This window comes from Balaenoptera physalus, assembly GCF_965194825.1.
Source record: "Balaenoptera physalus genome assembly, chromosome: 12".
Lineage (NCBI taxonomy): Eukaryota > Metazoa > Chordata > Mammalia > Artiodactyla > Balaenopteridae > Balaenoptera > Balaenoptera physalus.
The window spans coordinates 89,642,316-89,669,622 of NC_138897.1; the positions used below are offsets into that span (position 1 = coordinate 89,642,316).

General features: G+C 42.8%; 1 protein-coding gene across 5 annotated transcripts in view; it reads right to left on the bottom strand.

Annotated features, from left to right (window-relative positions):
• CLIP1 (CAP-Gly domain containing linker protein 1) overlaps nt 1–27,307 on the bottom strand; it is a 125,239-nt gene that overhangs the window by 83,381 nt on the left and 14,551 nt on the right. For 3 of the 5 annotated variants that reach the window (XM_082418005.1, XM_082418004.1, XM_082418002.1), the window contains exons 2-3: nt 5,569–5,763; nt 755–1,326 (exon numbers count right to left, since the gene is read on the bottom strand). In XM_082418005.1, coding sequence (XP_082274131.1) covers nt 755–1,326; nt 5,569–5,653 — 657 coding nt within the window. In that variant the 5' untranslated portion in view covers nt 5,654–5,763. Of the gene's footprint in view, nt 1–754; nt 1,327–5,568; nt 5,764–26,183; nt 26,473–27,307 lie in introns of those variants that run through there. The other 2 variants (XM_082418006.1, XM_082418003.1) reach the window with 2 other exon arrangements.

The window sequence follows — 27,307 nt, forward strand, 5'->3', positions numbered from 1 at the left end:
TATTAGTAAAAAAAAAAAAAAGAAACTACAGTACATTTCCTTTTTTTCCTTAATATTTATTTATTTATTTATTTGGCTGCGTCGGGTCTTAGCTGCCGTGCACAGTCTTCTCTCTAGTTGTGGCGCGCAGGTTCCAGAGCGCACGGACTTGGTTGCCCCTCAGCACGTGGGACCTCAGTTCCCAGACCAGGGATCAACCCGCGTCTCCTGCATTGGAAGGTGGATTCTTAACCACTGGACCACCAGGGAAGTCCCTCCTTTCTTTTCCTAGACCTAAACCTGATCATTTAAAAGGCAGAGAAATTCTGAAATAACATCCTGTGATCTCTGGAGTTTTCCAAGACACTCAAAGAAACAGGATCTCATATTTACCCACACACTATCCTTAAAGCAAAAATTAAAAACCAGAAAGAAAGAAAAAAACCTTTGTTAAAAACATCTAAGTCCACCTCTCAGCTTGTTTTGTCAAGTAAAGTTACCTTAATATTTACAAGCTAAAAACTCAATATTCTTTTGACTAAACTGGAAGATAAAACTAGAGTCGATCCCTGCAAACCTACCCTTATACTACACGCAAACTACGTAGCCAGTTTCTAATCTGTTGTATATTTACACATAAACGGAACCAGAAAAGCTGATTACTTTCTCTATAAATGAACGGTCATCCCTACAGAACAGATTCTGAGCCCGCATGTGTGTATTTCAACCCCTCACTCAGGTCAACATAACGACCTTGGAAGGTTTATGGACTCACCAATACTCGGTCTCCAATTTTGAGCTCTCTTTCTCCTTTCTTGATTGAGCCGGCCTCCGAAAGGTTGGAAATAGATTCACTGGTGGTTTTTGTAAGGTTGCTGATCTGAGACGTAGCTGAAGGTTCCTTTGCAGTAGGCTGGGGCAATTTATGGGGAATATTTGAGGGGGTGGCTGGGGAAGAGGACACCATGCTGGCTGTCGAAGTGGACAGAGGCGAAGTCGCTCTGGAAGCATGAGTTGTCTGCAGGCCGTCGGCTTCATCTTCTGCCTGCACCTTCCTCGTCAACTTGGAAGGTCGGGTGAATATGCCCTTTAAAGGCTCACACTGGAAATACCGAATTCCTGCCACTGAACCATCGTTCTTGCCTATGGGTTCATCTAAAACGATCCCGGCCCATTGGCCTGGTGCAAACTGGGTTTCTCCCAGGAACTGGATAAATCCAGGCTTATTCCCATTCACCCAAACTCGCTCCCCAACTCGAAAATCATCCACAAACTCCTCTTGTGTCTCAGCAGACGGAGTGCTTGATGCTTTTTCACTGGATATTGTTTTTTCTATTGGAGCTGCAACTGAAAACAGAGAAGAAAGGATCAGAAAAGATTCGATTTCATATTTAAGCAGACAACCCCTAAGTTAAAAGGAAAATAAACTAGAGAAAGGGCCAAAAGCAACAGAAGGAGCCACAACTCTTCAAGAGGTGCTCTGTTCATCTTTCTTCTTCTTCTTTTTCCTTCTTTTTTTTTTTTTTTTTTTTAGCAAGGAGGCAAAAAGTACTTGACCCATCACTATCATTTTCTTTTTTTTTTAATTAATTAACTTATTTATTTATTTTGGCTGCATTGGGTCTTCATTGCTGCACACGGGCTTTCTCTAGTTGCAGTGAGCAGGGGCTACTCTTCATTGCAGTGCACAGGCTTCTCATTGCGGTGGCTTCTCTTGTTGCGGAGTACGGACTCTAGGCATGCCGGCTTCAGTAGTTGTGGTGCATGGGCTTAGTTGCTCTGTGGCATGTGGGATCTTCCTGGACCAGGGCTTGAACCCGTGTCCCCTGCATTGGCAGGCAGATCCTTACCACTGTACTACCAGGGAAGTCCCGCATCACTACCATTTTCAATGCTGTCAAAACTCAGTGAGCTGGTAAGACTTAGTCCTTATCTGCAATTAAGATTGGAAGAAGTCAAAATTGAGAAAAAAAAGTAGTCCTTTTCCCAGAATTCATAATATAGGTCTGATTTCATTCTTCACCCTGTATCCTGCACATCATGAGCAAATGCCCGTTCGGACCCACTGAGATGGGCTCTATTCCCCCATTTGAGTGGTCAGTTAAAGCTGACAGGACTAGGCCCATTTAACCACACACATTCACAATTAACTTGATGCAGGAGGGGATTCAGTGCCGCAGTCCCTACCATCATTATTCCAAGACTATTCCTTTGCTAGCAGAAATGGAAATCACAGCAGGGAAGAAAAGAGAGCATCTGGCCTGACTCCCTGTAAAGGCAAGACAACTTGGCAAACTCTACCCTACGGTAAAGACAGAGTTAAATTCTGCCAGGAATGTGATATTTACACTGGAAATACATTCACGCATTCACCTGGCAAGCGTTTATTAAATATTCAGCGTGAACTGGCAAAGAGAGCCTGAATTCTTAATGTCTGCCATTTACTGGGCATATCGTGATCTTAGGATGTTCCGTGACCTCTCTGAGTTTAGTTTTTTCATCTGTAAAAGGGGAAAGTAGTAATATCTATCTTGAGGGCTTTTTTTCTTTGAATGAGGATTAAATGAAATAATGTATTTATCCACGTTATGCATCTTTCTTGAGTTCCTACCACTCCGGAACTAGTCCCAGGCATTGTTCTTCACCAGGGACAAAGCAAGACAGCACAGTCCATGCCTTCATAGAGCTCAGAGTCTAGCGGTGGAGAAGCAGACAGTCAAGGCACACACCAGGTAACTTCAGGTGGTCTAAGTGCTGTGAAGGAGACAGTGCCTCTGGGCAGAGCAGTCAGGGAAGGCCTCCTGGAGGAGGCGATACCTAGTCTGAGGCCTGATCGACAGGATTGAATCACGCAGACTGGGGAGCAAAGTGGCCCAGCTGAGCGAGAGTGGGTGCTGAACATCTCTTTACCCGACACAGAAAGGGGGACTGTAGAGTTTCCATTTGTGGAGGGTTTTTTTGCTTGCTTGTTTGTTTGTTTAGAAGACAGTGGATGCTCTCAGATAGAACAGATAATAAATAATCTGCCGAAGACAGGGGCCAGTTTTTTTTTAGCATCAGTTCTGGCTTTGCACATCAACAGTTACTCTTCACAGAGTGCTGCAAGCATGAATTTCTGAAAAACAATGTTCATAAAAGTTTCTTGAATTCCTTGGCAATTACTTCCTTTTAAGTGTGTAAGTTTTAGTATTATAAGCTGCTTTAATCTTAATTTAAAAAAACCTAATGTGTGCCAAGTAACACTGGAGAAACCAAGTTGAATTACTCATGATCCCTGCACTCAAGGACTTCAAGTGTTAAAAGGTATGCACGAAAAATACTAAAAGTGAAAAAGATAATGCTAACAGGGGTAAATATAACAGTGGAAGGCTTTAGAGAAGGGTTGGCATTTGAAGGGGTCTTAAAAGAGGAAGGATTTTGAGGAGAAGGGGATGCCAATTTTGACTGACTTCCCCAAGGCTAAATAGTCCTTAAATAAACCCATTTCTTCACAATCCTTTGCTTTATCAGTAAAGCTTTCCTCTAAGATGTTGTTACCGAGTCTAAGCTCGTACTACTCACCACACAACAGGCAGATAACCAAGAGACGAATTGTTGGGGCAAAGAATAACGACTTTATTCGGAAAGCCAGCAGACCGACAAGATGGTGGCCTCGGGCCCCAAAGAACCATCCTGCCTGAGTTAGAATTCAGGCTCCTTTTATACTAAAAGGGGAGGGAGTAAAGTCAAACACTTCCTGGTTCTCATCAGCCTCCGGAGGGCATGGGCTAATTTCTTCCTCCCTGCAGTCATTCACAGGTGGGCCTGATCAGGAGGTTTCCTGTGAGCTGAACAAAGGTATTTTAGCTTAATGATCAGTATCTGGGAAGCAGGGTTCCAAGAGATGGGCCATCATGTATAATTTAAACTTACAGGCAACATCCCTTTAGTGAGTAACTTGTAATAGAATACAAAAGGTTCTTCCCTATTACAATGTTTTATGGCCTCTCTGAAAAGAACCGGGTTTTATCCTGATACATAAAATGTAAATAACTCAGGATCTCCAATGAGTCAACACATATTTACTGAGCTCCTGTTACATGCCAGGCAATTTTCTAGGTGTGTGGATGGAATACAGCAGTGAAAAAAAAAGAAAAAAAGAGCAAACACAAAGATCCCTTCCCTCAAGGAAGACCAATGAATGTCTTTATGGAAGAACTTGAAGAAACAATGTTGTACTTAATGGATTATGGTGGGCACCTGTCTGGAAAGGCTGAAAACATAAGATCTAATAGTATACAAATCACATAAAAGATGGTAAAAGCAAGCGTCAGATGCTTCTCTCCTGCCTCTCTTACTAAAGACCTTAGGTGATCATTATGGGATGGAAATGGAAATGCTGAAGGAGGAGATGGAGAACTGATGAGAAACAGGTTGTTAAAGATAATAAAAGACACAAGTTCATCTATAAAATGGGGAAGGTTTTCCCTCATGAGCCAGACTTGAGCTACTGTACTACCTGCTCCCTTGATGATGATGGCCAATTTCAGGTCAATGACTGTCATCATATCTTTTCTTTTTTTTTAAATAAATTTATTTATTTTATTTATTTATTTTTGGCTACGTTGGGTCTTCGTTGCTGCGCGCAGGCTTTCTCTAGTTGCGGTGAGCGGGGGCTACTCTTTGTTGCAGTGCGCGGGCTTCTCATTGCAGTGGCTTCTCTCGTTGTGAAGCACAGGTTCTAGGCGCGCGGGCTTCAGTAGTTGTGGCACACGGGCTCAGTAGTTGTGGCTCGCGGGCTCTAGAGCACAGGCTCAGTAGTTGCGGCACACGGGCTTAGTTGCTCCATAGCATGTGGGATCTTCCCAGACCAGGGATCGAACCCGTGTCCCCTGCATTGGCAGGCGGATTCTCAACCACTGCACCACCAGGGAAGCCCTGTCATCATATCTTTTAAGCCAGATTAGTCTTTGTTTTCTCTATCTATCCCTAAACCCCAAGAGAAAGGTCCTGATGAGTTCAGGAAGACACATGGGCAGAAAAACTGAAGAAACACTTTAACACTGTAAGGCTCAAACACTGAAATTAACTTGACAACTATTTCAGAACCTTACGCTGAACCGATGAAATAGACTCTTCACTGATTAAGTCTACTAAATATAAAATTCTATGTCTTTTTTTTTTTTTTTAATTTATTTTTTTTGGCTGTGTTGGGTCTTAGTTTCTGTGCGAGGGCTTTCTCTAGTTTTGGCAAGCGGGGGCCACTCTTCATCGCGGTGCGTGGGCCTCTCACTGTCGCGGCCTCTCTTGTTGCAGAGCACAGGCTCCAGATGCGCAGGCTCAGTAATTGTGGCTCACGGGCCCAGTTGCTCCGCGGCATGTGGGATCTTCCCAGACCAGGGCTCGAACCCGTGTCCCCTGCATTGGCAGGCAGATTCTCAACCACTGCGCCACCAGGGAAGCCCATAAAATTCTATGTCTTTTAATTGAAACTTTCTCAAGTATTTTCAACAATATGAAGTTTTATAAGATTGTCTTTTTAAATTTTTCAAATAGAAGTCTTCACATAGGATGAAAAACTTGCTATTAAGGAGAAACATAAAGCATTACCAGGAGCAGGTGTCTTCAAGGCTGTGCTTCCAGGCTTAAGGATCTTCGTCGGGGCCTTAAGCCCGCTTGGTTTCAGCATACTCATTGTCCTTAGGATATCAGAGCTGTTCTTCCTTTGCCTGTTGCCACTATCTTTCCCCAGTCATTGATAGAACTGTGGGTGTTTCTATAGTGGAGTCAGTCTCTGGGTTAAATCTGCAAAGAGAAAAATATAAAAAGAGCTTAGAATCTATAGGAGAAAGAAAGTAGAAAGAGTTACGAAAGTAGCTTTCACAGCCCAAACTCTTCCTTATATATGATAAGAAAACCATCTCCACAATGAACCTAGGAACCTAGAAAACTCCAGATATCAAAAATATGAAGATGCTGCTGAAATAGATTTAAAAGCAATTTACTATCCTAAAGACAAGTAGCTAAGGCTGGCAATATATTCACTTTTCTTTATAGTATCTAATAATACCAGATCAGTACAGTGCCTAAAAACCACACAATCCATAGAAGAGGGTTCAGAAAAATGTGCACCAAACTAAATGGGGGAAGAGAAGGGAACTTTCAGTTTTCACTTCATTGACTTCTGTTGCTTAAGCTTGATGACCACTAGCCCGTATTAACTGTATATACTATCTAATCCACAGAATTATACAATAACTCAGTATAAAGCCAAGTATATGTTAAACAAGAGAAAGATTCAAATTCAAACTCTGTAAGAAAAAGCCGTATCTGGAAAGGACTAAAAGGAAGTTATCTTTGTTTTGTCTACAGAAACACAATGAACTTCTGATTTACTCAAGACCAAGTATGAATCTACAGCTTCTGGGCTCAGGCAAAACAGTACTTCGCCATTTGCTCTTTAAGAGAGGAGGAAGACCTTGGGATTTTGGAATACAGAAAAATATTTCTAGACATAATACCTAATAAAACAGAATTCAAAGAGAAAAATGCTATTTACTGACTCTCTCACACGGCTGCATTTTGCATTTTTTTTCTGGTAGTCGAGCTTGGATGACAAAGCACAGACCTCACTCTCTGGCTCTCTCACAAGCAATGCCAAGCATCAGTAAACAGTCTGGCCAGGGCTAACAGAGGAGCTGCTACGGTCCCTGCAGTGAGTTGAATGGTGGCCTCCCCAAAAGATATGTCCATCTGGAACCTATGCATGTGACCTTATTTGAGAGAAGAGTCTTTGCAGACGCAATTCAGTTACGGATTTTGAGATGAGCTCGTCCTGGATCACCTGCCTGGGCCCTAAATCTGATGACAAGTGTCCTAATTAGAAGAGGAGAGCACAGAGGAGACGGCCAGGTGAAGACCCAGGCAGAGATTGCAGCCATGTGACTACAAGCCAAGGACAGCCAGCAGCCACCAGAAGCTAAGACAGAAGCATGAGATGGAGTCTCCCTCAGAGCTCCAGAAGGAACCAACCCTGGTGATACTTTGATCTTGGACTTCTGGCCTCCAGATCTGTGAGAGAACAAATCTGTTGTCTTAAGCCACCCGGTTTGTGGTCACTTGTTATGGCGGCCCCAGGAAACTAATATAGCCGTGTAAGTTTTTCTAGTCAAAGATAATCAGACTGGGACTTCCCTGGCGGTCCAGTGGTTAAGACTTCGCCTTCCAATAGGGGGGTGCAGGTTCGATCCCTGGTCGGGGAGCTAAGATTCCCACATGCCTCGAGGCCAAAAAACCAAAACATAAAAACAGAAGCAATACTGTAACAAACTCAATGAAGATTTTACAAATGGTCCACATCAAAAAATCTTCAAACAAACAAACAAAAAAAAACAAAGATAATCAGACTGAACGGAAATCAAACCAAGACAGTAGTCTCATTAGGCTCACTCTGAAGATTCCCCATGGTTCTCAAGAGGGTCCAAAACGGCACAAAGTGTTTTTTACGAAGTCAAAGGTAAGCCGTGTGGCTTGGGGGAAGACTGGGACTAACAGAGAAAGCACTGCTGTGTGCTTGAAGACAGGGGTTGCCGATCCCGGCTGTTAATACAAAATTCCCGGGCTCCTTACTGTCACCACCATCACCCTCACTGCCAGGACGGCGGCAGTGTGCTGGGGGTCTGTGTGCCAGGTCAGGTGGTTCTAACTCAGAGCGGAAACCACGTGCTTTACTGCCAGACCCTCACCATACACAGTCTGTAGGCCGCAAGCAGAGCTACCTGCTCCTGCTACCGCCTTAGACACATGGAGCGTTTCACTGAGTCTCCTCTAGGCTACTTACTCGTGCAAAAATATTTGAGGAAGATGGGGATAAGCTAAGTGCAGAGACTACCATGGGGTCTTGTGTCTTGGCTACTCTTCACCCTGGTCCAATATCATAAAGTGACAAGGATCAGGTAGTTAAGGACAGAACAGACAAAGGAGGCACTATTGTCCTGGAAAAGCTACTATAGCGGCAAGAAGAGACAATGAAGTACTCCTTAAAATATTTCACTCGGGCTAAACAGTGAATTCTTGGGCTCAGGTCAAGCACTCCTCCCTGAAGAGAAATTCTGAAAACAATAAGCGACTAGGCCAGCCTCAGCCAGTTTCAAACCTTGCAGCTCAACATGCTAAGCTCACAAAACACTGGCCAACTAAAAGCCTCGGCCTAAGAAACAGGCGTGTGGTTATCAGGAACCCAAGAACGGTCATAAACCCAAAGTCTTATGTCTTCTGTTGTCTAATCTTCATGCCTCTAGCTCTCGGTCCATCTGAGCTACTTGAATCCCAAAGCAGGGAACTGTGACCAAGATTTAATGAAGGAGAAAAATCTAGTCTGTCTCAATAAGAGAATTGGGAGCAATTTAAAAATCCACTCTGTGTTTTTTGTGTCTTGGACCTATTTCTGGGCCTTCTAGTTTTCCACACTATTTTAATAATTATGGCTCTAATCACTGTTAACATTTCGTAGTACAATTTCTCTCTCATTCTTTTAAATTTGTGAAATATACAGAAAAGTACATAAAACAGACATGTACATAAAACAGATATACAGTTTTATGGGTGAAGCAAACAGCTATGTAATCACAAACCAGATGCAGAAAAGCCACTGCCAGCACTCCAAAATCTCCCTGTGTGTCCTCTCCAGCCTCGCCTTTGTCTCCCAGAGGTAACTACTATTCTAACTTTATGGCAATACTCCCCTTTTAGAAAATAGTTTTACCGGTTATGTGTGCAACAATATGATTAGTTTGTTTTGCCTACTTTTGACATATAAAAATGGAATCACACTGTATGTTGTGTCTGGTATCTTTCACTCAACATTGCTTATACAATTCACATCGCGTGTTGGTGTGATTTATTCATTTTCATTACTGTATGATGTGCCATTTCCTTAGTACCACTTTATTTTACTGTGACAGACACTTCTAGAGTGATTTCAGTTTTTGGCTATTATAAGCAATGCTGCAACGAGCATCTTTGTGCACATAAACACATTTCTGTAGGGCATTGACCTAGGAGTTTAATTGCTGGATTGTGAGGTAGGCATATCTTTAACATTTAATATCCCTCTCCTTTTCCCCTGCTGTGTATGAGTTCCAGTTCACCAACACTTGATATTGCCAGACTTTAACTTTGGCCAGTGTGATGTTGAGACATTCATTGTGGTTTTATTTTGCATTTCTCTAATTAGGAACAAATTTGAGCATCTGCCTATGTTCATTGGTCACTGCAATTCTTCTTTTGAAAAGTGCCCATTCAAAACTTGTCTCTGTTGTGTTCATGTCAGCTGTCTTTTACTCATTGATTTGTATATATTCTTGGTACTAATCATTTTTGAGTTACATCTGTTGTAAATATCCTCTCCTTCTCTGATTATTTTTCATTCTCGTCATGGTTTTTTGATGAATAAAAATTCTTCATTTAAAAAAAATAAAAAAAATAAAAACCAGCAATGTTGGTTTTTAAATCTTCCAATTTAAGTTTCTTCTTCATGCATTATTAATGAATGCCAAGTCAGGCTTGCTTTAAAAAATCAATTCACTGAGAAACAACAGATCAAAGTCTTGGTCATGGTACCCATAAAATGTAATGATCCAGAAGTAACAGCTCTGCATAGTGTTTCAAGGTCAGTGAATGTCACATTGAAACTAATCAATTCCAAAACACATGCTAAAGGAAAAAAGATATTCTTGCCTCACTAATACACTGAGAATATTTGAAATTTTGATACTTATGATCACTGAATCAACAGTTTTGGATCTAAAATAAGACACCCCCATCCTCCCAACACCTGAGGACCACAACACCAGAATATTATAATTTAGAAATAATTGTTATCCTTATTATCCCAGTTGAGCCTTACAATAATACTATAGATTAGCTACTACAACTATTCCTTCTTTAGTGAAGGAACATCTCAGAAACTAACACATGTATTTCCTCATTTGTTAATGACCTGCCACCTAAAGTTATTCAGCTAAGAAGCAGAGAGGTGACCACAAGTGTGATTCCAGAGCCCAAGTTCTTTCCCTAAATCTAACGTTCAAACTCAGAAGAGACCACACACCACAATTAAAAACACTAGGACTAAAAAAAAAGAAAAAAAAAGAAAAAAAAATTAGGGGGCGTCCCTGGTGGCACAGTGGTTAAGAATCCGCCTGCCAATGCAGGGGACACAGGTTCGAGCCCTGGTCCGGGAAGATCCCACATGCCACGGAGCAACTATGCCCGTGTGCCACAATACTGAGCCTGCGCTCTAGAGCCCGTGAGCCACAACTACTGAGCCTATGTGCCACAACTACTGAAGCCCACGTGCCTAGAGCCTGTGCTCCGCAACAAGAGAAGCCACCGCAATGAGAGAGAAGCCTGCGCACCACAATGAAGAGTAGCCCCTGCTCGCCGCAACCAGAGAAGGCCCGCGCACAGCAACAAAGACCCAATGCGGCCAAAAATAAACAATAAAATAAAATAAATTAATTAAAAAAAAACATTAGGACGAGTATTACTAAAATGACCTACACATGTACAGTGCCGAGACTGCACAAAGCACAAATATAAAACTGCCTTATTTGTGTCTCAAAATAGCTGTGAAGGTAGGTGAACAAATATCTTTATGCCCATTCATGGACAAAGAGAATTAAGGTCTGAGAAGGTAAGTGACTTTCCCAAGGTCAATGAAATCAGTGCTGGCGCTTTTGGGACCTGGTACTTTGCTGAACAGATTCACTCTCTGAAGGAAATCTTCCCACAAGATGGTCATCCATTCATTCAACAAATATCTCCTGAGAAACTACTGTGTGAAAGGTACTCTTTCATTTTCTCACTGGCCGGTGGGGTAAGCAGGAAAGGAGAAACCGCTGGGAGGCTCAGAGAGAGTGCTGAACACACAAAAATATTTGTCTTTGAGCAGAGAAACAGGAGCTTACTAGGGAAAGGTAGTAGGAATGCCAAGCAGCCCAAAGTACACGTGAGGCTTGTGGTCATGAATTAAAAGTGAAACCAGTCTCCTGTTATTTTTTCTCTAATAACAAGCTTCTGCTCAGGCACAGATATGAGGAAGGTAGATAGCTAAGTTCAACTACAATCAAAATTCTGCCAGTTAAATTAAAATAGAAGGGAAAAGCAAGGGAGGTGATGGTGATTTTAAAGGAGTGTTTTAAAGGAGTGATTAAAATGGCACGGGGGATCTGAGTAAAAAGGGAAGTGAAGACAGGGTGAGGTCAGAGTGAAAAATTGGATCAGAGGTCTCAAAGAGGATGAAGGATTGTTAGAATGGAGACACTGGATACTCAAACGTGCATACAAATCTGGGGATCTTTTTTTTTTTTTTCCTTTAATGTATTTATTTTTGGCTGCGTTGGGTCTTCACTGCTGCGCGTGGGCTTTCTCTAGTTGGGGCAAGCGGGGGCTACTCTTCGTTGCGGTGCGCGGGCTTCTCATTGCGGTGGCGTCTCTTGTTGCGGAGCACAGGCTCTAGGCGCGTGGGCTCAGTAGTTGTGGCGCACGGGCTTAGTTGCTCCGCAGCATGTGGGATCTTCCCGGACCAGGGCTCAAACCCGTGTCCCCTAAATTGGCAGGCGGATTCTGAATCACTGCGCCACCAGGGAAGTCCTGGGGATCTTGTCAAACTGCAGATTCTGATTTGGTAACTCTGGGGTGAGGCCTCAGATTCTGCTTTCCAGCACTCCCAGAGGATATTAATCCTGCCATTTTGAGGACACGCCCTCCCCTTTGAGTAGCAAGGGGTCAGTGGATCCGAGGTGGTGTTTAGAGTGAGAAGCTTGAAGGCTCTGACCGTGGGGATGGAACTCAGAGGCCTGAGCGCTGAAGGGATTACTGGTAGGACTGTGGGAGTCTAAAATACAGGGACTGGAGGAGGAGATGTAGACAGCAAGAAGGAGGCAGAAGCTAAAAGGAGTGAAGGGAAGAGGCTGAGGTCAGTGGATATCAGCATGGTAGAGCCTCAAAGGGGCTGCAGTTTTTGAAGGCCTGAGAAGTAGCAATTTACAGCATCACACAACACGGTCAAGTCTGAGGTAGGCCCTCGAGAGGGCTGCAGGGGAAACAGTGTCTTCAGAGACCAGCCAAGTTCTAGACAAGGCAAGGAGGGAAAGAAACTGTTCAGAGAAGAGGCCGGTGACAGAGAGGGAAGACTGATAATCATAAGCATGAACTATAGAAGGCCGAGTTAAAGAGTTTGGAATTGGGCTCAATTAGCAGATGAACCCAGCAGTACAGAGATGAATGGTTAAGTATAAAATTATGTCTTACATTGTAGTTAAGAAGCAGTGTACTTAAAAAAAAAAAAAAGTGGATTTGTGAAGAAAGCAACCTAAACATAATGAACCTAAAATTTAACAAAAAAAAAATGCTATGTTTTGTAATAATCAGTTATAAAAACAACATCGAAAGTCAACATAATGGTAATGTTCAATTTCTTAAACTGGGTGGGGTGTACGTGGGTATTCACGCCATTGTTCATTATGTGCCCACACATCTCCTGGGGATCTTGTTAAACTGCAGATTCTTATATATGTATACACATACATTTCATTATGAGTAATTGAACATAACATGAAATACACCAAAAGAAGGAAGAAAGGTGACTGTGCATTGCCAAACTAAAAAGAAGCACAGCCCAAGAAGTCTAGAAAAAGAGTTAAAAAGAAAATGTGTATTTTACTCACCCTGGGAAAAGGTTCTCTGGAAAATAAACATAGGGAGTCTACGAAGCAGACTTGGAAAAGCTGGGTGAAAATCAGCATTTAAGGACATTTGAGACAATGCTCCAAAATCCTTTGCTCACATTATAGTTTGGGTTTCTAAGAGCGACCAAAGGGAATGGTGCCTTTTGGCATTTCACTCATTATAAATACACAGTTATATTTTATAAACTTCAATCTCTGAATTTGTTAGTATGAGTCTAATCTCTGAGTATATGGATTAAAAAAAAAAGAGTTTCTGAGCTTACAAAGTGGAGGGTAAGTTCTCTAAGACAGGAGTGACACAGAGACAGGCCGTCCTGCCAGCCCTCATTTTTGTTACTTTAACGCAGCGGTTCTCTAAGTGTGAGCCCTGCACGCCTAGAGCACCCAGAGACCCTTTCAGGGAGTCAAAACTATTTTCATAATATTGCTAAGACGTTAGTTGCCTTCTCCTGCAATGTTGACATTCGCACTAGTGGTACAGTAGCAATAGTGGGTAAAAAGTGTAGATGCCATAATCAAGGCAGTAGAGGCACACTGTGCTATTCTTTTCTGTATTCAGTGCTTCCAGGAAAAAAAAAAAAACTACTTTCACATAAGAATGTGATAAAGCACTTGCTAAAGCATAAAAATGAATAATTTTATTAAATTTCAACCTTGAATATGTGCCTTTTTAATATTCTGAGTAACAAAATGGGAAGTCCACGTGAAGCACTTCTGCTGCACACCCCTGCACAATGACCGTCTCAATAAAAAGCACACGTGCAACTGAGAGGCAGGCTCAATCAGCCACTCTGTTCAGGGAACACCATTTCCACCTGAAAGAATCCCTGACACACTGTGGTTACTCACACTCGGTATCTCCAGCAGACACTTTCTTGAAAATGAACTATGTGAGCCTGTCACTTCAAGGAAAACAACTATTTGTTGACAATGATAAAATTTAAGCTTTCAGGAGAAAGAATTTTGGAAAACCTATCCTCTGATGTGAGCTTGAGAGCTTCGCAATACTACAGATATTTCTGATGAGATCGATGGTTAACAAACATAATTTTTAATGTGCCAATATTTGGAAGATCTCATAACTCAGTAAATCAATATTTTCCAACCAACAATGTATAATGTTATAAAATCCCATATGGGTAAAGGGTTCATTCAAAGCACAAATTAGACCAATGGATTTTTACGTAACAATAAAAGTTCATTAATATAGTTTGAGATGCCACCTTTAAGAAACTACAGCCTATCAAGTTTTTGGAGTAGTATTTTTTTTATACATAAATTTATTTTATTTATTTATTTTTGGTGTGTTGGGTCTTCATTGTTGTGCACAGGCTTTTCTCTAGTTGCGGCGAGCAGGGGCTATTCTTCATTGTGGTGGCTTCTCTTGTTGCGGAGCACAGGCTCTAGGTGCACGGGCTTCGGTAGTTGTGGTACGTGGGCTTCAGTAGTTGTGGCGCACGGCCTTAGTTGCTCTGTGGCATGTGGGATCTTCCCAGACCAGTAAGATCCCACCTGTGTCCCCTGCATTGGCAGGTGGATTCTTTTTTTTTTTAATTTTTTTTTTTTTATTTATTTTTGGCTGTGTTGGGTCTTCGTTTCTGTACGAGGGCTTTCTCTAATTATGGCAAGCAGGGGCCACTCTTCATCACGGTGCGCGGGCCTCTCACTATCGCGGCCTCTTTTGTTGCGGAGCATAGGCTCCAGACGCGCAGGCTCAGTAGTTGTGGCTCACGGGCCCAGTTGCTCCGCGGCATGTGGGATCTTCCCAGACCAGGGCTCGAACCCGCTTACCCCTACACTGGCAGGCAGATTCTCAACCACTGCGCCACCAAGGAAGCCCCGGCAGGTGGATTCTTAACCACTGCGCCACCAGGGAAGCCCTGGAGTAGTATTAAAGAAGAAAATCCATAATTATCTGAAAATGCTCTTCCTTTCCTATAAATCTGTGAGGCCAATTTTCTTCATGTACTTCAACCAAAACAATGTATAGGGACTTCCCTGGTGGCGCAGTGGTTAAGAATCGGCCTACCAATGCAGGGGACACGGGTTCGAGCCCTGGTCCGGGAAGATCCCACGTGCCATGGAGCAACTAAACCCGTGCGCCACAACTACTGAAGCCCACGCACCTAGAGCCCGTGCTCCACAAGAGAAGCCACTGCAATGAGAAGTCCGCGCACCACACGAAGAGTAGTCCCCGCTCGCCTCAACTAAAGAAAGCCCGCATGCAGCAACAAAGACCCAACGCAGCCAAAAATAAATAAATAAATTTTTTAAAAAAACATGGGGCCTCCCTGGTGGCGCAGTGGTTGAGAATCTGCCTGCTAATGCAGGGGACACGGGTTCGAGCCCTGGTCCGGGAAGATCCCACGTGCCATGGAGCAACTAAACCCGTGCGCCACAACTACTGAAGCCCACGCACCTAGAGCCCGTGCTCCACAAGAGAAGCCACTGCAATGAGAAGTCCGCGCACCACATGAAGAGTAGTCCCCGCTCGCCTCAACTAAAGAAAGCCCGCATGCAGCAACAAAGACCCAACGCAGCCAAAAATAAATAAATAAATTTTTTAAAAAAACATGGGGCCTCCCTGGTGGCGCAGTGGTTGAGAATCTGCCTGCTAATGCAGGGGACACGGGTTCGAGCCCTGGTCTGGGAAGATCCCACATGCCACGGAGTAACTAGGCCCGTGAGCCACAACTGCTGAGCCTGCGCGTCTGGAGCCTATGCTCTGCAGCGAGAGAGGCCACGATGGTGAGAGGCCCATGCACCGCGATGAAGAGTGGCCCCCGCTTGCCGCAACTAGAGAAAGCCCTAGCACAGAAACGAAGACCCAACATAGCAATCAACCAATCAATCAATCAATTAAAAAAAAAATGTATCACTACAGATTAAATGCAGGAGTTCACTTCTATTAAGCTTCTGTTAAAGCCAGACATTTCGAGAGATTTGCAAAAATGTAAAACAATGCCATCTTCTCATTAAATTTTTTACTTTAGAAAATTGTTATTCTTCATTAAAGAAATATAACATGTATGGGTTTATTATTATGTCTAATGAATTAATAAATATTTTAAAATATTTTCAGTTTTACTTCCTAGTATGGTAAATATCAACAGATAAAACCGACAAATAAAAACTCTTTGGAGACCTCAATAATTTTTAAGAATGTGAAGGGGTCCTAAGGAAAAAAGTTTGAGAACTGCTGCTATATGCATTTTTGCTTTACATTTTGAGTCATAAAGGGCTTCCCAGTTTATAAGGCCTTCCAAAAGCATGTGCTTCTTGTTCAGATAATTTTAGATCTGGATGCCAAGTTAGCAAGCACAGGATTTACTACTGTATTACCACTGATACGGCATTGTGCTAGGGGTTGAGTGATGTAAGGAGCCTGAACTTACAATCTACAGGAAGACCAGATGTGTGTACATAAAGCAACATGAACACAAAGATGCACTGACACCGGGGTATTTGCATATGTAAGACAGACATTTCTCTAAGGCAGATATCAGATGGACAGGAGCTCTCAATCAGCACTTTTCAAAATGTGCAGCAGCGTCACCTGGGAACTTACTAGAAATGCAAATAATTTGGGACCCTCCCCAAACCTACTGAAACGAACTCTGGGGGCGGGGCCAGCTATCTGCATTTTAAGTCCCTCTGGTAACTCTGAGGCTAACGTTTGAGAAACACTGCTGAACAACTGATAAGATCAGAGGTTCATTTTCTCAATTACATGCACATGAATCACCCACATGATCGATTTGGCAAATACCCCTACAGAAGCCCTGGTGCTTTCACTCTATGCTTTTGTTTCAGGTTTTTCACTCAGCCTTGAATGCCCTTTCCAAGCCTAGTTATTTTCATCTGCTGAAACCTTACTCAAGGGCAAATTCAGGGATACAGCCAGCCCACAAAACCTTCTCCAATGAAAATGTGTTCATCCTTCAATTTCCCATAGAACTGAGTCTGTATCTCTTTCCTATCACCTAGCACACTGAGCTGGGTGTACACGGCCTATTGATTCTACAGATTACAAATGCCCTGGGGGGAGAAACTGTATTTTAGTCATTATATCCCTCATGATACTCTATAAACTATGCTCGCTACAAAAAATGAGAAAAATAGTCTCAATCGTTTAAATGAGTTTACAAACCAGTTGGGATATACCCAATATTTTATTTACTTATTTATTTACTTATTTATTTATTTATGGCTGTGTTGGGTCTTCGTTTCTGTGTGAGGGCTTTCTCTAGTTGCGGCAAGTGGGGGCCACTCTTCATCGCAGTGCGCGGGCCTCTCACTATCGTGGCCTCTCCCGTTGCGGAGCACAGGCTCCAGACGCGCAGGCTCAGCAATTGTGGCTCACGGGCTTAGTCGCTCCGCGGCATGTGGGATCTTCCCAGACCAGGGCTCGAACCCGTGTCCCCTGCATTGGCAGGCAGATTCTCAACCACTGCGCCATCAGGGAAGCCCTACCCAATATTTTAAAAAGTTATTCTTGGTGCTTGCTACAGGTGACAGAAAAATATATGACGCAGGCATAAGCTCAAGAATTTATGATGCAGTTGGAGAGAAAAGACCCACATATATGAAAAATAACTAAGAACACAATGCAACTTGTGTGTCAAAGGAAAGTAACAGCTGTTGGCAGTCAGGATTTTTTAAAAGGCAGAAAAATTTCAGAAAAGACCAAGGAAGGAAGAGGAAAGGTATAAAGCATGTGAATAAGACAATGAGACGCTCAGTTTGGCTCACATTAGGAGATTCTTGTAAGAAATCAATTTAGAAAGTTAAATGAAAAGGAGACTTTAAAGAGCCTTAGAGGGTGATGGTCTAGTTGGGTGGGATGGGGGGTGGGGAGGGAGCGGATGTGTGTACGCACATGGCTGATTCACTTCGCTATGCACACAACATTGTAAAGCAATTATACTCCAATAAAATGAATGAATGAATGAATGAATGAATGAATGAATAAATAAAGAGCCTTAGAGGGAATTCCCCGGCAGTTCACTGGTTAGGACTCTGAGATTTCACTGCCGTGGCCGGGGTTCAACCCCTGGTCGGGTAATAAGATCCCACAAGCCACAAGGTGCAGCCAAAAAAAAAAAAACTTTAAGACTCTACTGGTACAAGACAAAAGATGTCTAGAGTTTCCCTTTAAGCCCTATATGTATTTCATTTGTTCATTTCAGTTATCTTAACCTAACCACCATTACCAAGCAAAGATTTAAACCGAAGGTTGGCAGCCCCTTTTCCAGTGGCATGCCAAGTCTTCATTCACTCCAACCATGGGTGCTTGTAACAGATGGGGGCTGGCTGCTGGGGTAGGTCTTAAATTTCAGGGAAGAACCATGAGCATCAAAAGACGATGATTAAATTGCAAATACAAAGAAAGGTTTTCATCTAAAACCCTTCGGACAACACCTTAGCAAGGATAAACTTGGAGAGGCTATAAAGATTGGATACCACTGAACACAAATGACAAATTCCAGAGTTTTCTACTACTCTTCGCACTGCGGGAGGGGAGGGGGATCAGATATGCCACAACCTACTTTGCCTTGATAACTTTTGGTATCTTAGCATAAGCTGCTCACCCCAGTTTACAAGTCAGGCTGAAAGCTAAATATTCTAGGTCTGCACTCTCCAATATGGTAGCCGCTAGCCACTTTAAATTCTTTTAAAACGAAATCAAGTTAAAAATTCCGCTCCTCAGTCACACCAGCCACACTTCAAGCGCTCAAGAGCCACAATGCAACATATAGAATAATTTCCACCATCATAGAAAGTTCTATTGGACAACACTGTTCTAGAACCTCCAGGAACCCTCTACGTGCCAAATGAACAGTGTCCTTCAAAGTGACCACCTGAGGAAATGGTAAGTTTATTTGAATAATACTGCTTTGGTCAAAATATTTTTAACTCTTTTTATTTATTTTTTAAAATTTATTTATTTTATTTATTTTTATTTTTGGCTGCATTGGGTCTTCGTTGCTGCGGTCGGGCTTTCTCTAGTTGCGGCGAGTGGGGGCTACTCTTTGTTGCGGTGCGCGGGCTTCTCATTGCAGTGGCTTCTCTTGTTGCAGAGCACGGGTTCTAGGCGCGCGGGCTTCAATAGTTGTGGCATGTGGGCTCTAGAGTGCAGGCTCAGTAGCTGTGGCGCACGGGCTTTGTTGCTCCGTGGCATGTGGGATCTTCCCAGACCAGGGCTCGAACCCGTGTCCCCTGCATTGGCAGGCAGATTCTTAACCACTGCGCCACCAGGGAAGTCCCCTTAACTCTTCTTTTAGAAATAACTTCATGGCTTCCCTGGTGGCGCAGTGGTTGAGAGTCTGCCTGCCAATGCAGGGGATACGGGTTCGAGCCCTGGTCTGGGAAGATCCCACATGCCGCGGAGCAACTGGGCCCATGAGCCACAACTACTGAGACTGCGCGTCTGGAGCCTGTGCTCCGCAACAAGAGAGGCCACGATAGTGAGAGGCCCGCGCACCGCGATGAAGAGTGGCCCCCGCTTGCCACAACTGGAGAAAGCCCTCGCACAGAAACGAAGACCCAACACAGCCAAAAATAAAATAAATTAAAAAAAAAAAAAAAGAAAAAAGAAATGCAGTGTTGGGCCCCATCTCAGATTTACAGCCTGCATTTAAAAAAAAAAAAGAAGAAATAACTTCAGAGACAGTTTATAAGTTGCACTTTATTAGTGAACCAAGGCGACAGTGACCATCTCAATCTCTCAGTACTCTTCTTTGGACTTGGCTCTTAAAACACTACTAGCTGTTTCCAAAACTTGAATCCAAAACCTCAAAAATATAATGACATGCAGCTACTGAACATAGCAAAAATTTATCCAAGGCACATGGGCCAATTCCAACAGTTCAAAAAAGTATTCATGAATGGCTTATCACTATAATTAATGAACACCTCCCTAAATGAAAAAACTAAGTTCTGGTGTATTTTTTTCATTTATTTTTAAGGCAGTCACATCACTTTATTATCCCACCTTCCAAATTATAATATTGCAACATATACCACACACAAGAACCCCCAGAATCCTTTATTTACACCACTGACTGATGCCACAGTTCTAATATTTTCCAAGCCAAAAACCGTTTGTAAAATGTTCATCTCTAGAACTTAACAACTCATTTCTGAATAGTCAACAATAGCTACTGTTTTGCTAGTACATTCTCAAATGGGAGACAGAGAGAGACCTACTTCCAAAAGCCAACTATGTAGCAGGGAGAAGAGCCCCAGGCCACCGGCAGCTCAGCTACACAGTCCCTTCTGCCTCCCTCCCTCTCAGTGAAAGGGTTACATTTCCACCTAAAAACCGGAAGCTTTGTTGCCAAACAGCAACACCAGAGGAACAGTTTTTGTTTTGTTTTGTTTTGTTTCTGTGTAACCTACAGGTTTATTTTAAGAAGACAAAAAAGCCAAGCCTGGAAAAAGCAAAACTTTTGAACTAGATTAACAGCCTGTGTTTGTGATTTAACTCCTAGATCTGATCTAAGTAACAAATATAAAAGGGCAAGATATTTATTTCAGGGAAGCAAATAACCTTAAAAGACCTATCCTCTTTGGTATTTCTTAAAAAGAAATGTGCGTTGTATTTCTTGAGAATGTCAGCTTTACTCAAAGTTGGGATTTCAGGAAGTAGGACTATTCTTCCACCCAACAAACAAATTGTCTTCTGGGACTTCCCTGGCCGTCCAGTGGTTAGGACTCTGAGCTTCCACTGCAGGGGACACGGGTTCGATCCCTGGTTGGGGAACTAAGATCCCGCAGGTCACAAGGGGTATGGCCAAAAAAAAAAAAGTCTTCTACCCTCTATGAAGTCAAGGACAGGTACACATTTGTCTAGTGTGTTAGATACTGGAAAATACCGGCATCTGGGGAGGTTTCATGAGATTAAAACAATGCCGGGACATAGAAAACGCCAGATACTAGCTATTACTATTTTTAAGAATCCAAGCACCCCACTTTCCTCTCAGAAAGAACCTCTCTCACTACACATCACTGGACAGGAAATCACATACAAATCACTCTCCCATTCTAAACAAACAAATTTTCAGAGGTAGAAGATACTGTTCAAGACTATAACCTTCTCAAAACACAGAACATATGCTTACTGCAGTTATTCCTTTCAATAAGCAATTTAATAAGCAATCACCTATCATCTGCCTCATAAAGGTAAGAACATTGAAAACATCCAGATAAAGAAAACTTTTACTTGTAGTAAGAACAGTGGTTTAGTTACAAGGACCTTGAACGGGGGAGGAAAGAAAAGACCCTACTAACGAAGCCCAAGTTTGGAGGTGACACTACTGCCATCTAACACTTTATGCAAGACACAGAGAGCAGGTACTGCTCCAGCCACCCCAGAAAACTGCCACAGTGTCATTTCAACATGCCTCTGGGATCACTTCCCATCTGCTAACACCCACTACCATTCAGACCCCATCCTGATAACCCTTCCATGAAAGAGGTCTTGCAAAGTGAATGAAAATTCAGAAGTTAAAGATTCAGTTCTATTCTCCCTGCATAAGAATATATGCTGAGGGCTTCCCTTCCCTGGTGGCGCAGTGGTTAAGAATCCCCCTGCCAATGCAGGGGACACGGGTTCGAGCCCTGGTCTGGGAAGATCCCACATGCTGCAGAGCAACTAAGCCCGTGCACCACAACTACTGAGCCTGCGCTCTAGAGCCCGCGAGCCACAACTACTGAGCCCTCGCGCCACGGTTACTGAAGCCCATGTGCCTAGAGCCCATGCTCTGCAACAAGAGAAGCCACCACAATGAGAAGCCCGCGCGCCGCAACGAAGAGTAGCCCCCGCTCGCCGTAACTAGAGAAAGCCGCACACAGCAACAAAGACCCAATGCAGCCAAAAAAATAATAAATAAATTTATTTTTTAAAAAAATGCTGAAAGCACAGAAATGCTTTCAATAGTGAAAACTGATCTAAAGCAGTTAAATATTGTCCCCGTAGATAAAACTGACTTTACATTGGCAATTTTGAGTGTCTACAACCTACGTGTACAGGACGACTCATTTCTGAAAAGCCAATTGAAGGAGACTTCTCCGACACCTTTGGAAGGGAACACACCAAGCGAATCTAAAAAAGCCTCCTAGTCTCAAAGAAAGTAAATGTTTTAAGACTCTGGGTCATGTGTGTTTAGGAAAATAGGGACATGTGACTGTTACAGAGGGGAAAAAATAGGGAATACATAGGACAATGCTTTGAAAAAGAGATCTACTTCAGAAACTGGGATGTTGAGTCTCTCGAATACTGACATGCTTTTCGGGGGAAAAAGCAGTAACAACAACAAAAAAATTTTGCCCACTTCATCTCTCGACTCATGGGAATAAACTTAGGAAAAGGGTCCAATATCTACTTAAATAAAAAAATAGGAGGGTGCCCTCCCTGGCGGTCCAGTGGTTAAAGACTCCACGCTTCTAATGTAGGGTGCACGGGTTCAATCCCTAGTCGGAGAACTAAGATTCCCACATGCCGTGCAGCCAAAAAAAAAAAATAGGAGGGAATAATTTATCAAGTGCTTGCACCCAGCACACAGGAACACAGAGGTCCTTGAAATTTTTTTTTTGTTTAAAGGAGGACAATCCTTAAGACAATTATATTATGTATTAACCCTTAGAGACTAGATTTCTGGATATCTGCGTGAACCAACACCTCTTCTTCCAGCTCCCACTAAAACAAGTACAAAGAGCAAAGCAATATATTCAGAACCAAATGGTGACAACCTCTCAATTGTGATACATCAGAATTTAGGCCTCTAGGTGATTAATTTATACCACTGACAAACCAAGTCTAATCATTCCAAATTGTTACTTGTCTAGTGCTATAGATACATTTTCACAGAGCAAAAATATTATGTTTATTTGCAAGGAACAGGAAAATTGACAGCAAATTTCATAGCTGATTGAGCCACTGGTTATCTACATACCTATTCACACAGCAAAATACTTCTGCTCTACTGCTGAGTTTTCTATTTTCAAATGTCCTGCCAGAGGATACTTTAAAACAGTGATATTCTTATCATTATACATTATTTTTTAATAAAATACAGAGGGTCCAATGTCAGTGTCTTTACTTTTTATCTACTGAAGTTGCAGAAAAGTCGACACAAATCTAGCAAAATGAGACAAACTGGTACCTCATGGTGTCTGCAGAATTGCAAACTGTCTGCCAGGCCTCACCTCATATCCGGGCAGAAGTTGGGCAAACACTGTGAGCAATCCTGGCTGTGAGGTCACAATGACATCACAAACAGGGATTCTGATGCCTGACCACCTCTAGGAGGCAACCTCACTACATTAAAGAAAAACCAGAAGGTTCCATAATCCTGAACCTGGAGCCAATGACCCAAAACAGGCACCTTGTCCCAAGAAATTATCCTCCCATGTAAAATTAAGCAGCATCATTCTCCAGTGTTGACCAGCATAGGCAATGCAGGTGAGCAGAGAAAAGCTCATCCACCTGAAGTTAAGTATGCAGCTCACCACCAGGAAGGTATTTTTATATACTTCAAGTTTGCAAGTTTTTATTTCAGTTCAGTTTCAAACACCTTTCCTTAGTATTCTGTCCTGGAAAATTAAGCTATATTTAAGAATTCTGAAAACTGAGTAGGATGTAAATCATAAACTTAAAACATCACCTTGGCCTTGCCACTCTACCGCATCGCTAACTTCACCAATCCCAATATTTATTTACTAAGAGGAATAAGGATTATAATGTGTAAGCTAGAGGCTCATTTCGAAAATGCCAGAAGTACAAAGCCTCACCACAGCTCCACAATAGTGTATCTTTGCTAAGAAAAGCCAAAAATGCCAGAGTGTTGTCATTGTTGTGGTTCCCTCCCCCCACCCCCATGAGTTCTGGAATTTTCAAGCCAGCACAGAATAAGAATTAGTGACATTTTATTGTTACTTCTAAGAGGTTAAACATTCTTAAATTGGAAGGAAATGTAATAAACGATGAACAGTAATTATCTCTAGGTGATGGGATTACTGGGAGTTTTTAATACCCTCTTTGTGTTTTCTTGGGTTTCTCAAATTTTATTTAACGAACAGATATAATTTCTTAAGCAGGAAAAAAACTTTTAATGACTTTTTTGGAGCCACAGTAAAATGGGCTTCAACCAGGGAGTGAGGAAGCAGACTCCACTGTGCTATGTGCACAGGAACATGAAACCAACAGGCCAGTGTAAGCAGTTAGAAGTGGGTACCCATGGGGATAGGCTAGGTGTTCACCAAGCCGACTTCTTTCTCTTCCAGGAGTCACAGACCTCGTTTCCCACCTCCCTTTGCAGCTCAGGGTGACCACGTGACTGAGTCCTAGCCAATGGAATGAGAGCAGTGCCTGGGATGTGTGCACTTCTAGGCCTCCCCCGTAATATCTTCCCATTCTTGGCCCTTCCGGTGGCTTGATGGAGATGAGCAGGGCAACCTCAAAAGCATGGATGGAAGACAATGTGATCACAACTCGGAAGAAGCTTGAATCCCTGCATCACTTCTCTTCATTCCCCCATCAGAGAATACCTACCCTGGACTCCTCCATAACTGAAAATAAACTTTCATCCATTTAAGTCATTAAAATTAGTGGAGCTTGCTACAGCAGCTAGCTTTTCTTACCTAATACAGTGGCAAAGAGATAAAAACTCTTGCTAAGAGCTTTGGAATCATCTCAGCTAAGTAAACTCAAAGAATATTTTAGGATAAGCACCTGAGACAGAAATGCTTCACATCACAAAAAGCATAATTATATGAAAGATAAATAAACGCAGTGGTTAAGAATCCGCCTGCCAATGCAGGGGACACGGGTTCAAGCCCTGGTCCGGTAAGATCCCATATGCCGCGGAGAAACTAAGCCCGTGCGCCACAACTACTGAGCCTGCACTCTAGAGCCCGTGAGCCACAACTACTGAGCCCATGTGCCACAACTACTGAAGCCCGCACGCCACAACTACTGAAGCCCGCACGCCACAACTACTGAAGCCCACACGCCACAACTACTGAAGCCTACGCGCCTAGAGCCCGTGCTCCGCGACAAGAGAAGCCACTGCAATAAGAAGCCCATGCACTGCGAGGAAGAGTAGCCCCCGCTCACCACAACTAGAGAAAGCCCGCGCACAGCAATGCAGACCCAACACAGCCAAAAATAAATAAATAAATAAATTTATTTTTAAAAAATAAATAAATAAATGTACTGTATTTTTTTAAAAAAAAAAGCAAAAAGACATTTTACTGGGACTTCCCTAGCGGTCCAGCAGTTAAGACTCTGCGCTTCCACTGCAGGGGGCGAGGGTTTGATCCCTGGTCGGGGAACTAAGATCCTGCATGCCGAGTGGTGCGGCCAAAAAAAAAAAAAAGACATTTTACTGGCAAGAGCAAAATATGTTTAAACAACACATAAGTCTGACTGTATGTAAGATAAGACTGACGATGAGTTGGTAAGTGTTCAAGAGTTAGGTGATGGTACGACTCACTTTACTTTTGTAAATGTCTGAAATTTCCCATAATAAAAAATTTTTATCATATAAGATATTTTAGTAAAATCCAAACTCCACCGTCTTCCTCACCCCCTGTAACCTAAAAAAAGCTTAAGCAATTTACAGAAATGAGAGGTTCCTCAAAATAAGCAGTTCCCCACAACAAGCACGGTATAAATTATGTCCAAATGAAAAGAAATAATAGTCTTCATAATTCTTCTCTGATTTCCTAAGGTTTTGTTTACTCTTTTGTTGTTGTTTTGCGGTTTTTGTTTTTGTTTACTGTTATAAAAAATGTATTGTTTTTTTAAAAAAAACATTAGGAAAAGAGGGTTAGATTAGGAAATGAAACACCTGGATTCTGCCCCAGCTGGATGACCTTAAACTAGTATTTAACCCCTTCCTGGAACCCGGCACTGTCATCTATATAACCTAAGGATACTCATTACATTAAGATCGGTTTCTAACTCCGTCCTTTCGTAGTTCCACTGTTTCAGGTTTCAAATCCAAACTCCCTAAGTGACAGGGCAAGGATTCACAAGTGAAAGGACTTGTGGCTCAACCTCTGCCAAAGTAAGAGTACTCTGCCATGAGGGAAGGAAGAACCACACCTGACAAGATCGGCCTCTAACAAGTGCAGAGTCTCCTGGTGCTCTCCAGCCCGGCACCGCATCCTCCGAGGCAAATCACATCTCCACACTCCCCCACAGTCCCTTTACAGTCCATGTTGCCCCATCAGCAACATGAAAATACTCCTCTATTGACCAAATCTGGAAATTCTATCGGGAGGCAGAGGAGAGTTGAAGAATTTGCAATGAATTTAACCTGCCAGGAGAGGGAGTTTAACAGTGAGCCTCCAAAAACAAGCTGCCCCCGACTGCAGAGTGAGCACCTACCTGGACGCTCAGGTTTCTGCTCGACCCTGCTGGGTGCCCGCGAGGAGACCGGGCATCAGACAGGCTAAGTGACTTACCTGCAGACAGCTGCACTCTGAGACTTCTGAGCTCCTGTCTATTTCTAAAATGTTAAAAGTCCATGCACTTTATAATAGAAAGGAAGGGGGAAAGAAGTTCTGGTTTAATGGAAAGTCTAGTTTAGAGAAAGATATTTCTGAAGCTAATTTTCAAGTCAAGCTAGAGAGAAAAACTCAAAGGCTGTGTTCTAATATCATGTTCCTGAATTTGGGAAGTTCATTCACAGCTCAATCCCGTCCCCTGAAGTCACGGTTACATAAGCGTCTGTTGCCTGCTGTGTCACTTGCTGTCCCCCACCCCCAATACAGGAGCCGCCTTGTAACCTGAGCTCCTCTGCTTCAGTCACCGAAAACACTTACACAACACCCTGGTCGCTTTCCAAATTGACTTGTACTTCTACTAAGGAAAGCCAAGTTATTCCATTTTTCCCCATCTTTCAGTTTCATTCACATTGATATTTCTGTACAGACATAAAACACAAAGTTGAAGATCATTTTCGTATTTTCTTCAATCCCTGAGTAAAACAAGGAAGGTCAAGTATTTCAACTTCACAGAAGGATAGCAAAGCACAATCAATAAGCTGGTAGGCTTGCCTGGGGCCAAGTTAAACATAACTCATCTCCTAGGTGAACAGAGCAGATAGTCCTCGTATGGGAACTGCACAGTCATGCCTATTTATACACCCAAAGCCCACACTCCACTGCTCCACGCGGCACACCCCCACGTGTGAGGGCTTCTGGGGGACACAGGAAATGAATGACTCTAGAAGAATACAAGCAGACACATGGCCTCCTCAGAGGTCTTTTCTGACCGCTTCCTGCCCTATCTCCTCCTCCTCAGGACTGCTCTAGCCACCCTGCAGTCTGCTATAATTGAATGATTAATCATGCTCACTCCTGTTTGGTCTGCACTTCATGCTATGACTAAGTTTCTCATGGTCGGGGATGAAATTTGTCTCTGCATCCAACGGGCCTAAAAAAAGTATCTGATACACAGCAAGAGTTCAAAAAAGTCCTGAACTGACTCAACAAAACAAGAACACCAAAAATGATGCAATACTGCAATTTCCAAACTAAAGCATCATCTTCTAAGCATTTGATGAAAATGACAATATTATAAGGTT